At 42.1% G+C, this 15811-nt stretch overlaps 1 protein-coding gene and 2 long non-coding RNA genes across 8 annotated transcripts in view; 1 reads left to right on the top strand and 2 right to left on the bottom strand.

The window, feature by feature from the left end:
• The window catches only part of LOC102247500, a 27637-nt gene extending 11832 nt beyond the window's left edge, over positions 1-15805 (bottom strand). For 2 of the 4 annotated variants that reach the window (XR_313251.2, XR_001360944.1), the window contains exon 1: positions 964-2214. This is a non-coding gene — a long non-coding RNA (uncharacterized LOC102247500). Of the gene's footprint in view, positions 1-963; positions 2215-15623 lie in introns of those variants that run through there. The other 2 variants (XR_001360947.1, XR_001360948.1) reach the window with 2 other exon arrangements.
• On the top strand, positions 55-8765 carry HIGD1A (HIG1 hypoxia inducible domain family, member 1A). 3 transcript variants are annotated; one of them, XM_005860377.2, is made up of 4 exons: positions 55-129; positions 5347-5461; positions 6806-6940; positions 7738-8765. In XM_005860377.2, exons 2-4 carry the CDS (start codon positions 5365-5367, stop codon positions 7785-7787), a joined length of 282 nt encoding a protein of 93 aa, XP_005860439.1. In that variant the 5' UTR covers positions 55-129; positions 5347-5364; the 3' UTR covers positions 7788-8765. The 3 variants fall into 3 exon arrangements, with proteins under 3 accessions (XP_005860439.1, XP_014390367.1, XP_005860440.1); XM_014534881.1 differs by having other exon boundaries at positions 99-129; positions 5351-5461; XM_005860378.2 differs by lacking the exon at positions 55-129 and adding an exon at positions 375-394.
• LOC106725073 lies at positions 14227-15617 on the bottom strand. Its single transcript, XR_001360949.1, has 2 exons — positions 15234-15617; positions 14227-14793 (listed from the first exon to the last, which is right to left on the bottom strand). It is a non-coding gene; the product is annotated as an uncharacterized LOC106725073 (long non-coding RNA).
• Positions 15806-15811: the final 6 nt, after the last annotated feature.

Below are 15811 nucleotides of genomic sequence, written 5' to 3' on the forward strand. Positions count from 1 at the left end.
CACTCTCTCTCTCTCTCTCTCTCTCTCTCTCTCTCTCTCTCAAAAACAAACAAACAACACCAAAAAAACCCACACCAAAAAACAAAGCAGAGGAAGCCGGCGAGAGTGTGAGCGGTCCCGTTGCGTTTGGTGAGTGAAGTGTGGAGGGGTCCTGGGAGCGGGGACGCCCGATTTGGAGCGGGAGGCGGTGGGGTCACGCTTGGCTGTGCCGAGAGCACCTTGAGGGGGTTGGGGGCCACGAGGCTGGGAGTGGGGCGAGGCCTGGGGTAATGGGGGCGAGGTATAGTTGGGGGCTCAGGCTGGACCGCGTGGTTCAGGGAGTTTGGGGGTGGGTGGGGTCCAAACACAAGGCCTGACGCCCTGTCGGGTGAGGAGAGACGGAGCCAGCGCGGAGGTGAGGCAGACGTTTGTGCAGTGCATGGTGGCCGGGAGGGAGGACTCTCGGATGGGACCGTCAGGAGTGACTCGCGGAGGGGCTGGGGCCGGAGCGGGGCCGAGCGGCGGGTGAGGACTGATCGGGAAGCCGAGCGCTCGGGCCATGGAGTCCTGACAAGGTCACGGGGAGAACGAGGGCGAGGAAGGTGAGAAGGTGGAGAGGAGGGCGTAAAAGCCCACGACCTTCCGGTCCGCGCCTCCTCCTCTCCCGGACCCTGTGTGCCCTCCCGCCCTCCGCGACCCTCGCCGGCCCTCGGGAGGGGACGAGGCCTCAGACCGGGTTTAAAGCATCTGGGACGGAATTGGCACCTCTTCCGGTTAGAGATTACAAAACACAGCCTGCGTTTGGAAGGGAGCAGCCGAGATGATTCGGCAGTGCTGCTCGCCCTTCTCTCTTCATTGCCGGTGTGGGGAGCAGCTCCCCCCCCCCTCCCCGGACTAATCCTGCCAAAGGCTCTTGGGAGCGGGACCGGTTTGAATGAAAAGCTGTGAGTGAGGGATCGGAGTACCGGGCCCGGCGTGACGAACCTGTTTGAGTCCCGTGTACCAGGGCTGCTCCTAACCCCGTGCACCAGTCACTGGAGGGGGTGGGAGCTTCTGCAAATGCACTCTCCTGGGTCCTCACCCCCTGGAGTCAGAGTCCTCAGGGTGGGGCCCTGGCAGCCATTTTTCGACAAGCTGGCAGGTGACCGATGCAAAATCAGAAACGGAGGTGATTGTTGTTAGATGCCGTTCTTGAGGCCCGAGTGGCAGCTGTGGAGGTCCGGCAGCCCAGCCTGTTGCGTCACCGGAGGCTGGGCAGCTCCTCTCCCCTTGCGCCAGACTCTCCCAGGTTCCTGTGCATTTGCAAAGGTCTTCAGGGGGAGTGGTGTCTTGCTCAGCCGACAGTGCTTCGTGTTTGTTAGACGGGCTTTGAGTATCTGGTTGCTAGTGCCTCTTTTTCACACCTGTTCGACTTTCTGTGGGCAATCGGTGTCAGTTGCGGTGTGTGGATGAGGAAATGATGAGGGGAATCTAGGCGTGCTAGTGGAAAGTACATCTTTTCAAATCACAATTGTGAAATTGTCAGATAAGAAGCTGGGGAAGAAGGTTCCATTTAATGTTAGGCATGAAAAAAAACACACACACAATATACACACACATACTTTTTTACAATTCAAGGAAAGAGATGCAGACTTCTGTTATGGAATGGATTTCAGTATTTTTCCAGATTAAAATATACCAGCATCAAAAGATGGGTGGTTTGGCAATATATTGTCAATCACAGGAACCCTGGACTCTGTCAGGAGAGCTTGGTTCTAGTCCCACCCTGCCAGAAATGTATGCCTGTTGTTGAGCAGTTCCTATAAGCCTTCCTAACCCTTTTTCCATCTGGAAAATAAGGCTGTTTGCATTCATCATGAGTTGTTATTTTCAAATTATATGATTTATAGTTACTGACCCTGGTACTTTAAATGTTAACCATGTTCAGTTTAGGTGGCTGTAAATCATGAATACTTGGGAAACTTCTAGGTGGTAATTAGAAAGAATTATAAAAATCTTATATTCAGAGTGTTATAAATATAACACAGAATTTATAAGACAGTATAAAATATAATTTAAGTGTTGGATTTTTAATGTTTCTGTTAATATTATCCTGAAATGTTCACACAAAGTATCCTGGATCAGACAGATTATCTAGTCACTTAAAGCAAATAATGACCATATGATTCTTACCCAGGGACTACTTTCTGAAAGCCAGGTGAAATATCCTTCCCACACAAACTTCAGAGTCTGTATCATAGGTGAGGAATGGAAGTCAGTGGATTTTCTTCTGTTCTGTTATATATGCAGGAGGGAGACAGCCAGCCCTCAGCCCTCTCCCTCCTGAAAGTATGGGGGTTAGGGGGAGGGGGAGAGTGAGGAGGGAGGCTTTTGCTCCATTGCCCGTGGACAATTAGTGATCCAGATGTGAGAATGTAGAGCAAAAACTACCTACTTTCTTGCTCTTTAAAAAATATATATTTTTATTGATTTTAGAGAAGGGAGAGGGGGGGATAGAAACATCAATGATGAGAGGGTATCATTGATTGGCTGCCTCCTGCATGTCCCACACTGGGGATCAAACCCCAAACCCCAACATGTGCCCTGACAGGGACTCAAACCATGACTTCCTGGTTCATAGGTCCACGTTCAACCACTGAGCCATGCCAGCCCGGCCTACTTTCTTGCTTTTAAAGACAATTCCCGAATGACTTCTTAGTTTAGGAATAATTAAGGCAAAGGAAGAAAACATGCTTTTATAGCTGCAAAAGAAGGTGCTAGATTTTAAAAGTAGATTGTGGTATATAATAGTTTTGTCTCTTGTGATTGCAAGAAGCCAAGACCTACTGAGGTTAACCATTTTTTTCCTTCCGGGCCTACTTTCTTGCTTTTAAAGACAATTCCCGAATGACTTCTTAGTTTAGGAATAATTAAGGCAAAGGAAGAAAACATGCTTTTATAGCTGCAAAAGAAGGTGCTAGATTTTAAAAGTAGATTGTGGTATATAATAGTTTTGTCTCTTGTGATTGCAAGAAGCCAAGACCTACTGAGGTTAACCATTTTTTTCCTTTCATAGATAAAATATAAGAATTAAAATACATATAAACACAAGGTATATATGGTTCAGCATTCTTCTTACCAACTGATTAAACCTGAGAATAATTTTAATTGTTGAAATATATTACCTTTAAATGTATTCAACATTTTGTGGTGTACTTCCTACATGCAAAGCATTGTGCCAGGCAATGGAAATAGATACAAGCAGGACAGGTGTGGCCTCCTGACTTCAAGGATTCTAGCAAAAGAAGCAGTTAAATAGGCATTTATAAGAAAGAGTTATGATAGAGAAAACATAGCATTCGATGAGACTGCATAACCAAAACACCTTTAGAAGACTTTCTAGAAGTCAGTTAAGGTAAGAAGCTGGAAAATGGGAGGAGTCCGCTATGAAGGAGATGAAAAGGGAAAAGTGTTAGAGGAGTCAGCTTCTGAAAGGCTGGAGGTGTAGAGATCATCTATAAGATGTTTAATAGTTATGCATTTGAGAAGTTCATGATTAGTTATGAAGGCAACTAATAGACATAGTAGCCTAAAATAAATACAGTGTTTAATTTTTATCTAGTCCATTTATGTAGGTTCTTGAAGGCCATCCTCAAATATTTCTCTGTGAAACTTCCCAAACCTACTTTAGCTAAAAGACATCACACTGTAAATTCAGTTCTCGTTGTCTCTGTTATGCTATTGACAAGTAATCACATTGTCATGTCCTTTTTTTAAAATCTAATTTTTGAATCCCTAATCATTTCTGTGTTTATGTTATCTCTTCAGATAATATAGTGAGCGTCCTGAACCTTGAGCTTGTTGAACCTTGTATATAGTAATAAAAAGCTCAGTAAGCAGGGGTTTAGTCAATTAGCAGGTAACGGAATACAAAAGAAAGTCTAGTTGCAATCTGAGTTTTCTTTCATCTCACTCTGATATTGCGTAACTCCTCTGGATTAAGGTTGTCTTTTCTGTCAGATGACAGAATCAGCTCTTCCCAGTGGAGATGGGCTTGGAGGGATGATGTGACTTTTCAAACTAAGTAGTAAAGTTGGGTTTTCTTTGAGGGCCTTAGCCACTCTAACAACCCTTGAAGAGCAAAGTGTTGAATGAGGGCTATTGTTATGGAAGGGAGTATAATGCACAGGAAACGCCCAGAAGTGAAGGTAAGATTTCACATGGGTAGTTGACTTTTGACTTTATTGTAATTGACACCAATCAGAGACTTGTGCACATATATACTATGTTTGACTCCCTTATTTTATCTATGGGTAAAGTTTATAGGCAGTTCAAATCAGATTGGTGAAGAAGGAAGTGTGTATAGTTACTGTGACTAAGGTGAAACTGAATTTATTACCTCATTGTGATGAAATGCCTGCTAACTTCTATGTAAAGGAAGATGATTGAAATGGGAGAATGGAGCCTTTAGTCCCTGTGATAATTGAAAATAATCTTTTTTTTCCTGCCCCCTTATTCATATAATGGTCAGGCCAATATCTTGCCTTTTTTGATATTATTTAAAAGAATAATAATATAAAAGAAAGAGAATTTTAAGAAGCCCAGGGAATATAAGGTATGTAGGAAAGACAGCTAAAGCTTGAGAGATATTCTTTTATTATAAAAGAGTATAGTTTGATTTTATGCTGCAGTATTGTTAAAAAAATTATAACCCTAAGTTATAAAAATCTATATTAGTTCAATTGAACATAGTTATGTTTAAAAGGAGACATTTCTAGCAATAATATTAAAATAAAAGCTTTGTCCTTAAAAGATGTAAACAATGAGTCTAGAAATTTTGGCTAATCAGAATAACTGTAATCTTCCCCACAGACAGCCACCGTCAATAATAAAGATTAGTGTCATCGGTTGGAAACTATTCAGAGGCGAGAATTGAAGCCGGGTAGCATGTTGGAATAAGTCAGCCAGTTGTGATTGAAAGCAATAAAGACTACACTCAACTACACTTAAAAGTGCTTAGTAGTATTTTCACCATGATATTGAAGAGGCAATAGGAGTATCAGTTTGGTTTGAATAATTTAAAGTTGTCAAGTTGAATTGATTAAGGATGAAGAAAATAAAATTTTTTTAAAAAGGATGAAGATAGTCAGAAAATTAATAGCTACTATTTTAATTGACAAAACTTACTTAAAAATGCACTGTTATGAACAGTGACGTGCTAAAAAGGAACTGGTGTATGGAGAAACTTCAAAAAATGTTTTTTAGAGTTCATGGATATACCAGATTTTTATGGAAACGAGGATTATTTTAATTACATCCTAGTTAAGTACAGTCACTTAATGTTCTAGTTGCTTTTAATTGCAGAACCTCATGGAAATTCTCTTTCAGGAAGATTCTTCAATCAGTATGTCATCCAACACAGATGTTTCTCTTTCTTCCTATGATGAAGGTCAGGGATCTAAATTTATCCGAAAAGCTAAAGAGGCACCATTTGTCCCTATTGGTAAGTTTGGCTTTGACGTTCTGATAATCAGTCCATTGTATGCTGTAACACAACCGAAGTGTGATCGATTCGTCAAATACATCCATAAGCATTATTTTCAAATGTTTTTTCAGGTGTGGTTGAAATATGCTGAGATTGGCATGATATAACTGTCATTATAGCAATGCTTCTGTGTGTATTTAGACTTCTTGCTTTATTGACTCTTCTTTCAGTGAATGTGTTGGGGCCTGGATCCCCTTAGTCTCTGTGGTTTGCTAGAAGGACTCAAGAAGCTTATCTTTTGGTTTTGGTTTTTTGTTTTGTTTTGTCTTTAATATATTTTATTGATTTTTACAGAGAGGAGGGGAGAGGGATAGAGAGTTAGAAACATCGATGAGAGAGAAACATCAATCAGCTGCCTCCTGCACACCCCCTACTGGGGATATGCCCGCAACCAAGGTACATGCCCTTGACTGGAATCGAACCTGGGACCCTTCAGTCCGCAGGCCGACACTCTATCCACTGAGCCAAACCGGTTAGGGCTTATCTTTTGTTTTTTCATTCTTTATTGTTGAAAGTATTACTTATGTCTCCTTTTCCCCTCTCATGAGGCTTTTTTAAAAAAGCTGTTCTACTCACAGTTACGGTTTATTACAGTCTCTGTTATATTAATTGATTCCCTTTAGAGAGGGAAGTAGGACAGAAAGGAAGAGTTCCCCTGGTTCTCTTAAAGGAATTTATCTACTGGCTTCACAAGCCCACATTTTGAAGATCTTAACTTTATGAGTCTGCTACTTTTTGCTACCATCTCAGGATTTTTGGTTCTGAGTAGAGGAATTAAAAATACAACATGTATGTTAACTAATTAATGATCTCATAAGCATCCTATATAAAAAAGAGCTAATATGCAAATGGTCATCGCACCCTCGTGCTGGGGTCGGGGGACCTGAGACCAGGCCAGGGGATCAGAGGCCGCGCCCCCCCACCCCCACCCCAGCGGGGCTTGACGGGGGGGGGGGGGGGGGGATGGAGTGGGGCCGGACGGGTCTGGGTCTTGCTCAATTTCAAGGCACATGTGGGTGGGTAGGGACTTGACTCTGGGTCCTGTGGTATGCTCCAGACTCTGACAGGAGGGAGATTTTCACATACATTTTACTAATTTTCTTTCATCTCTGACACTTCTATTATAGAGAAAGGGCAAATAGCAATATTAAAATATTTCCTCTAAATAATTCCCTTTTAATGTGCATGTGCACTGGGCCACTAGTTTTTATATAAAATAGTAGAAAGTACATTGATTGGTGGTGAAATCATCTTGGTTCCGTCCCCGTGTATCTGACATAATTGTGACTATTTGTTTCTCAGGAATGGCGGGTTTTGCAGCCATCGTTGCATATGGATTATATAAATTGAAGAACAGGGGAAATACTAAAATGTCCGTTCACCTGATCCACATGCGTGTGGCAGCCCAAGGTTTTGTTGTGGGAGCAATGACTCTTGGTAGGTACCTACAGGAAATTTCAAATTTGTGGTTTCCCATTAATGAATTTCTTTGTTAATAAAACAAGGTACATACTTTTAGCTAACTTTGAAGCACTTTTCAGATATCACTTATATTTATTTTCCTAGAAAAGTGATTAAAAATAGTTCAATTCAATAGTGACATAAATTTACTGTGTATGATACAGGGTGGGGCAAAAGTAGGTTTATAGTTGTTCATATGGAAAATAATACAATCATTAATAAATAATAATACAAGAATGTATTCACAACTGTAAACCCACTTACTCAGGTTATAAAATAAAGGAAGAAAGACAGTCCTGTCCATCACTGAGTTTATAATTTCACTGAAGAGCCTAGATATGCATAGGGTTGGAAGTAAGATCCATTTTCTGGAAGAGACCTATGACTGCTGTTTTATTGAGTTGAAGATAAAAGAGATTTTTTAAATGTAGGTATTAAATGCTTTTATTGGCTCTATGATTCATTGACTTTATCTGGTATTATGTAGCAAGAGCATTGCCTTTTAAACTTGCCAGATAAATATTAAACAGTCTGAGCTAGTCCATACTAGCTTCAAGCTACTTGGGAAAGTAAAAAGAATTTTAGAAATTTAAACTGTTTAAGAAGGCAAGAAGGTAAGCAACCGGGGGTCTTGTTCCCTTTATAAAGATTGCATGCTAGCAAAGGTGCTACTTTTAGCTATTTTATGAGCCATTTTTAATTTTCTTAATATTGAAAAAAATATCTTTAAATGCTTAACCAGCATTCTTTTTCCCCTTTTTTTTTTTTTTAAGGTATGGGCTATTCCATGTATAAGGAATTCTGGGCAAAACCTAAACCATAGAAGAAGAGATGCTGTCTTGGTCTTGGTGGTGTTTGCTATAGTTAGACATCTCATATTGAGGTTATATGTTTATGTTGAAAATAATCATTTGAGAGGGTCAGACAATAACACATTAATTTGAATATTGGCTTCCTTTTTTGCAGGCTTGATTTCCCAGGTGACTAAATTACTAGTGACTAGTTCACTGGCTAGGTCATTCAGGGGAGTCAGGTTAGCACATAAGAAACACGTCATTTTAAATGCACTCGATGTGGTGAAATGTCCACCTTGTTAAACTCTTCTGGTGAAATTAGTTCTAAGCAAGAACTACATGCCAATCCAGCAACTCCCAGTTGCTGCAGAATCTCACATGCTTTTGATGTTATGTAGGAATCCTATTTGCCCCAGTTACTTTGACTTTATTCTGCCTGCCTTGTGGACTGAATGAGGAGTTCAGTTTTTAGGGTTGATTGGCTCTTAAAGAACCCTTTCAGAACAGTGCATGGCATATAATGTTACAAACCTCCCCACAACTGAACATGTGTGTGTTTAAAACAAACCTAACATGCTGATAACAGCTGCTAGAAGGTAGTATTTATTTTAGAGTCACACTTGTAAATGTAAAATAATTATGGACCCCAGTTTAGCTCTTTTCTAATTGCAGAATTATATTTTTGCTGCTGTTATATTAGAATAATTTTTAAATGTCACCTTGAAATAGATATATGTATTTTAATTGCCAACACAAAGGTAATGAAAGACAGTTTTAAATATTTGCTGTATGTTTATTTTCTCTGTAAGAATCATAAATGTTAAACTAAACAAATACCTATAATGGAAATGATGACTGATTCAAGAGCAAGCTCTGGAAAGACATTATACAGAAACTTTGATGTACTACAGAAGGCTTTATTGCACTTGTGAAATTCTAACCTGAATTACATTCCATGGTGATAACATGGTAAATGTATTGTTATTAAAGTAAGTGAACACGTCAAATGTCTTGTATTTATTTCAATTTGGAAAAATAAATCATTCCTCAAAGTAGCATAAAAATTAAGTTTCCAAAGAGATAAACCAAAGAACTTAACATACTTATATGCATATCCCATGGACATGGGCAATAGGGTAGTGAAGACCTGGGGGGTGGGTGGGGAGTGGGTAGGGGCTGGGAGGATGGGGGAAGTGGGAGATATCTGTAATACTATCAACCCTAAAAAATGTATTTAAAAATTTCCAGAAATGAGGGGTAGCATTTTGTACCTTTGGTAAGAACCATGGTTAAAGAATATTTACCAAACAGGAAAAATGGCTAACATTTATTGAGCATTTATTGTGTGCTACACACTGCTGTAAGCACCTTTTAAGTATAATGTCATTTAAGTTTCCTAACAACCCTAAGCGTTAGGAGCTATCATCCTCATTTCATAGAGGACTTTGGCATGAATAGTTTAAGTAACGAACCAATGTCGCATAGCTAGAGAAGGATGTAGGTTTGGGACTGGAACCTGTATAGTCAAGTGGTAGATGCCAACCGGTTTTAGAGACTTGAAATGTTGGCCTTTGTGAAATTAATGCTGGAGTGGCAGCATTAATTTTATTTGTTATAAATAAAATTAAACGAGGTTATGGCATGGTCTTAGCTCACCACTGACTGTATAACTTGGACCAAGTCGGTTTTCTCAATCTTTTCCTAGCTGTGAGGTGAGAGATTGGTCTAGGTAATTTCTATGGTCCTATTTAGATCATTTATGGGTCTGTGAGAAAGTGATATAAAATATAAGCTGCCGGATCCGGCCCGCGGGCCATAGTTTGCCCACGGCTGGTCTAGGTAATTTTTTATGGTCCTATTTAGATCATTTATGGGTCTGTGAGAAAGTGATATAAAATATAAGCTATTAGGAATTTTAATCAGCTTCAAATAGACGTTATAGGAGATGCTTATAGGCAGTCTTAACAGTTGTTTCTGTAGAAGAAAAAAATTGGGAACAAGTTTCAGAAATTTGTCATTTTAATAGATGAAGATATTATTGATTTTGTGAAAAGAAATACTAATTTGAAAGAAAACGATCTGGACAAATGACAGAGGTTGCTGGGAAGATTAAGTGCAATGGTGGGTATAAAGGGCTGAGCATAGCAGCTGATGCATCAGTCACAGTGAATTGGTGCTGTTACCCTTGTGAAGCTCGGGGATGCAACAGCACAGGAGCTACGTGGGCCCTGCCCTTAAAACTCACAGTCTAGTAGGGAGGGTGGCATTAAATAAGTGGTGACCAAAAGCATGGTGGGTATTGGGTATAGGATGCAGCAGGGACTTTGGGCTGGGGGGCCTAATCCAGGGTTGGAGGCAGACGGTATCCCTGAGGAAACGATGTCCTGCCTTAGGCGACGGTCTGCTGATCTGTCACCGAGAGTTGGAGTCCTCAGCTTCCTGTTGTGTGTTACTGAAGCATTGGTGTGGGGTTGTTCCGTGCCTCTCCTCCACTAGTCTGTAATTTTTTTTCATCCAAAGCACCTGGCTGGCGCCTGGCTCATATAGGTGTTCAACAAGTCTTTGTTGAATTAATTAGAATAAATAGGTTTTTGTTTTTTTCACATTCAGGATCCTGCTGTCCCCAAAGCAGTTACCTATGTCTAGTTAGCAAGCAACAGTAACATCTGGTGATGCGAATCAGAATTTGACTCCATACTTATATAAACCCTCAAAGGACCTTCCCTTCTGTATCAGAATTTTGGAGTAGAGGATTGGACAAGTAGGCCATGCCTGAGGGAATGCTACTCAGAGAGTTACAGGAACTTGAAATTTAGGATCAATGCTCTTCTAAATCTATACAGCCTGTGGCAACATACTTACTAGGCCAGAACAAAGCCAAATGCACACATGGTATTTAAAGTTCTCACGTGTCAAGTACTGGGACTGCCAGTTATTTATATACTTGATCCTGTTTGAAAGTTCTCCAAATAGAAGGGAGAAATTTGAGAAACGGAACATGCACCAGCCTTGATGGGGTTGCCACTTTCTCAGTGAATGACTTACCTGGGACAAGTTCACGAAAGAACCAGCACGGCCCAGGCATCCTAGCTGTAGTCTTAGTCACTGAAATGAGGCCAAAGAATTTGTTTCTAGCAGGACAAAAGTTGTGCAGCTTTCTCCTACATTCAGTAGCAATAAATGGGTCTATAGTGGAGGCCAGCGTCCATGTGCCCCTCTCAGAGGAATGCAGGAATAGGTCCTTTTGAATATTTTGAGCTTCTTACACCTTCCGGCTCGAGCCCTTTGACCTACACTCAGCTTGTCTACAGCCACACTCAGGGTCCTCCCCACTGGTGCTCCTTCCTAGCTCACCCATGTGTCAGTGATGCCCTCTGGCTCCCATGGTCACACTCTGGGCTCAAACTCAAGCATCTTTCCTTCCTCCTGCCATTTATCACTATGAAACCAGTCACCAGGGCCTGCCAGTTTTTCCTAAGCAAAGTCTCTCAACATTCAGATTTGTCCTTTTCCTCTCCCTGTTGCCAACACTGTAAACCTAGGTCCTTCACCTCTGTTCTGCCACCTTCCTACAGCGGTGCCGCTGATGCCAGAGCCCTGTGCCCAGCACTGCCCGAAGGTGAGATTCCCATATATAATTCCCATATACAAAATTTTTTTAAACTCGGTCTTTTTGTTGTTAAGATTTTAAAAATTGATTTTTAGAGAGAGGAAGGGAGGAGAGAGGAAGAGAGGAAATAGATGTGAAAGCAGAACATCAATCGGCTGCCTCCTGCATGCCCCCTACCGGGGATGGAGCCTGTCCCCTGACTGGTAATCAAACCCAGCAATCCTTAGGTGTATGAGATGATGCCCAACCAAGCCACACCAGCCAGAGCTATCCTCAGATTTTTTCTTTTTCATAAATGAAAATCCTCTGCCAATATTTGTTTTGGCCTTTATAAGAAGGAAGGTGAGATTCCCATATACAAATGGCCTTGACTGGAGGAGGTGAACGAAAAACTAGGAAGTACACAAGGCACTGGGGACCTAATCAATAGGGGGAAACGGATGATCACTGAGACCAGCTGATTTCCATCCGTGTGTTTTGAAAGACCAAGAGTGATCTGAACCAAGAGTGAAATTGAGAAAGTTTGGGGCAGATATAAATGATATTACCAGTGCATTGTGCTGAGAGCTGGAAGCAGAGCCAGGGTAGGTCTCATCCATCGGAAAGATCTCTTGGAACTAAATAAAGACTAATGAGTCCTGGCAGAACATTTAGTTTCCTAACAAAATCAACATATGATGAATGAGATCACCATACACTATATACAAACACATCTTAGACAAAATAGCTCCATGGGTAAAATAAGACTTGAAGTGGTATGAAGTGAGACGCTGATGGCCAACAAAAGCCCCAATCCTTGGTGAGTTGAAGAGGCAGAACTGACAGTGTGTATCCAGCACCTTCCAGCCCACGGGAACTTGAACCTGGAAATGGGGAACAATTTTTATCTCTGTGAGAGCCCCCGGCTAAGAAGAGGCATATTTAATAAGACTTAAAATATCTCAAGGGAGTTTGCCTCTGTTTGCTCTGAATCCGTACCCACAATATCCTTCTGGTAACTCTTGGCTTCTTGCGTGTCTGATTCCCGGAAGGGAGGGGCTCTGGATAAGGGTCATCGTCCCCTAAAGTAAACTGGTGGCTTAGTGTTCTGGGTGATACCATGACTGGCGTGGGTCTAGCCTCAAGAGACAACTCCTGGTACAAGGACCAAATCCGATTATGGAGCCTAGCTTTAGACTGCAGCAAAGCTTACTTCCTTTTTGAGACAAAACAGCTAAATATGGAGTGGTATTTCATTGTGAGTTTGTGGTTTTTATGTTATTTTATTTTTACTCCTCACCTGAGGGTATTTTTCCATTGATTCATAGACAGAGTGGAAGAGGGAAAGACAGAGAGAAATATCCATGTGAGAGAAACACATGGATTGGTTGCCTCCTGCACCACCCCTACTAGGGCCTGGGCCTGGGAGGAGCCTGTAACGAGGTATGTGCCCTTGCCCAGAAACGAACCTGGGACCCTTTGGTCCACAGGCCAATGCTCTATCCACTGAGCCAAACCGGCTAGGGCTTTTAAATATATTTTTATTGATTTCAGAGAGGAAGGGAAAGGTAGAGAGAGACAGAAATGATGAGAGAATCATCGATTGGCTGCCTCCTGCATGCCCCCCACTAGGGATCAAGCTGCAACTGGGCAAGTGCCCTGACCAGGAATCGAACTGTTACCTCCTGGTTCATAGGTCAACCCTCAACCACTGAGCCACACCGGCCTGGCTCATTGTGGGTTTGATTTGCATTTCCTTAATGGCTAGTGATGTTGAGCATCTTTTCATGCGCTTATTGGCCATTTGTGTATCTTCACTGGAGAAATGTTTATTCAAGTCCTTTGCCCGGTTCCAATTGTTTTTTTATTGCTGTTGTTGAGTTTGCTCAACTGATTTTTTAAAAATATGTATTTTATTGATTTCAGAGAGGAAGGGAGAGGGAGAGAAGATAGAAACATCAATGGTGAGAGAGAATCATTGATTGGCTGCCTCCTGCACACCCCCTACTGGGGGTTGAGCCTGCAACCTGGGATGTGCTCTGACGGAGAATAGAACTGTGACCTCCTGCACGCCCCTGGTCGGAGCTCAACCACTGAGCCACACCAGCCGGGCTGCTCAACTGATTTTTGACAAAGGTTCAAAAGCAATCCAATGGAAGAAGGATATCTTTCAAGAGATGGTGCTGGGCATCCATAGACAACAAAACAAAACAAAAACTTGACTCAAATCTCACACCTTCTGCAAAAGTCACATCAAAATAAATCATGAACATAAAACGCTGGCACTTTTAGAAAATTACAGGGAAGTCTTTGGGATCCAAGGCTAGGCAAGGAGTTTTTACACTTGACACCAAAAAAGGAAGAAACTGATCAATTGGACCTAATAAAAATGTAAAAAGTTGTTCCGTGAAGTCCATGCAAAGAGAATTAAAAGACAAGCTACAGACTGGGAAGAAATTTGCAAGCCACATACCCAACAAAAGACTAGTATGTAGAATACATAAAGAATTCTCAAAACTCAACAATTAGAAATTGGGTGAAAAGACATGAACAGACATTTCACCCAAGAGGATATACAGATAGCAGGTAAGCACAATGAGAAAACTGTTCAGTATCATTATCCATCATGAATGTCAGACCACAATGAGATGTCACCACACAGGTATTAGAATGGCTAAAATAAAAAACACTGCAAAGATGCGGAGAAACGAACGCTCATACATTGCTGGTGGGAATGTAAAATGGTACAGCCACTCTTACAGACCAGGTTGGCTGTTTTGTTTTTGCTTTTTTTGTAAAACTAAACATGTGATTACCATACAACTGTACTCCTGGGCATCCCAGAAAAATGAAAACGTAGGTTCACACAGAAACCTGTATATGAATGTTCATATCAGCTTTATTTGTAATAGCCCTCAACTGGAAACAGCCCAGAAGTACTTCTATGGGTGAAAGGTTAGACAAACCTGGGCACATCCATACTATGGAAAACTGCTCAGCAATAAAAAGAAACAAATTATTGATACAACAACTTGAATAAACCTCCAGAGAATTATCCTGAGGGGGGGGGGGGAGTCAATCCCAAAAAGTTACACGCTATATTATTCCACTCACAAAACATTTTGAAATGACAAAATTTTAGAAACTGAGAACAGATTAGCAATCACCAGGGGTTAGGGACTTGGTGAAGGAGGTGGGGAGGGGAGGGAAGTGGGTGTGGCTTTAAAAGCCCAACAGGGGGGATCCTTGTGATTTACGTGTTCAGTGCCTTCTCTTCACTTTGGTGATCAAACTGACATGTGTGATAAAACTGTATGGAACTAAATATGCACACACGTAAATACCCAGACGGGGAAATCTGAGTAAGACAGGTGCATTGTGTCAATGTCAGCATTCTGGTTGTGATACTGTGCTCGAGTGGTCTGGCGCTGCATCTTTGTGCATGTCTATGAGGTGGAAAAGAAGGGAAAAAATGAGATAGTTGAAGATTTTCACATTATAAAGGCCTGGGTATATATTCAGAAAGCTTCCTCGGATCTTCTCTCCTAGAAATTTGTCTCCCACCCTCAGATGGCCTTGAATATAGTAGTGACTTAAATTGGGAAGTGCCTTAAAAAAAAAAAACCACAAGAGTTTTTTTACTATGAAAATAAACCACGTTCGTTATATTTAAACTCCTCTGAAGTGCAAACATGAACACAGCACTGCAGTTCCAACACCAAGATGAAATAACTCTTTCTCACTATTTCTATGCGCCCCTCCCGGTCCTGCTTCTGGGCCCATTTTAAAAAACACAACCTGAGCAATAGCTCACCATCAGGGCATGACCTTTCCCCCACACTTTTCAAAGACAGTCAAGGTGGGGTCGGCCACTTGCTTCACTCACCGTCACAACATGACCTTTCCCCCACATTTTTTCACATTTTTCAAAGACATTCAAGGTGGGGTCGGCCACTTTCTTCACTCACCGTCACAACATGACCTTTCCCCCACATTTTAAAAACATTTTTCAAAGACATTCAAGGTGGGATCGTCCACTTTCTTCACTCACCGTCACAACATGACCTTTCCCCCACACTTTTTTTTTACATTTTTCTAAGACATTCAAGGTGGGGCCGTCCCCCTTTCAACTCCCCCGCAGGACTGCGGAATGTGCACCCTGCGCAGAACGTCTGGTCCACAAAACTTTCAGAACACGTGGCCCAGAAGCGGACCGCCGCTTTCAAGTCTCCGGCACACGACACCCGCCCCCAGCTCCCCGGGCCTCCTTCCGTACCTACCCCACCGCCGCACCCGGGGCCCCCCAGGCCGCTGTCACTTTCCGAACTTCCGGCGCCCTCTGGGCCACGTGGTGACGTGACGGGGCGTTGTAGCTCGGTTTCCCTGGCGACAGTTGCCGGGGCAGCGCGAGCAGCGTCCGGAAGAGGTGGCCCCGCTGCGGTGGCCCAGACAGCAGGAGCAGAG

This window comes from Myotis brandtii, unplaced genomic scaffold (genome assembly GCF_000412655.1).
Source record: "Myotis brandtii unplaced genomic scaffold, ASM41265v1 scaffold134, whole genome shotgun sequence".
Taxonomy (NCBI): domain Eukaryota; kingdom Metazoa; phylum Chordata; class Mammalia; order Chiroptera; family Vespertilionidae; genus Myotis; species Myotis brandtii.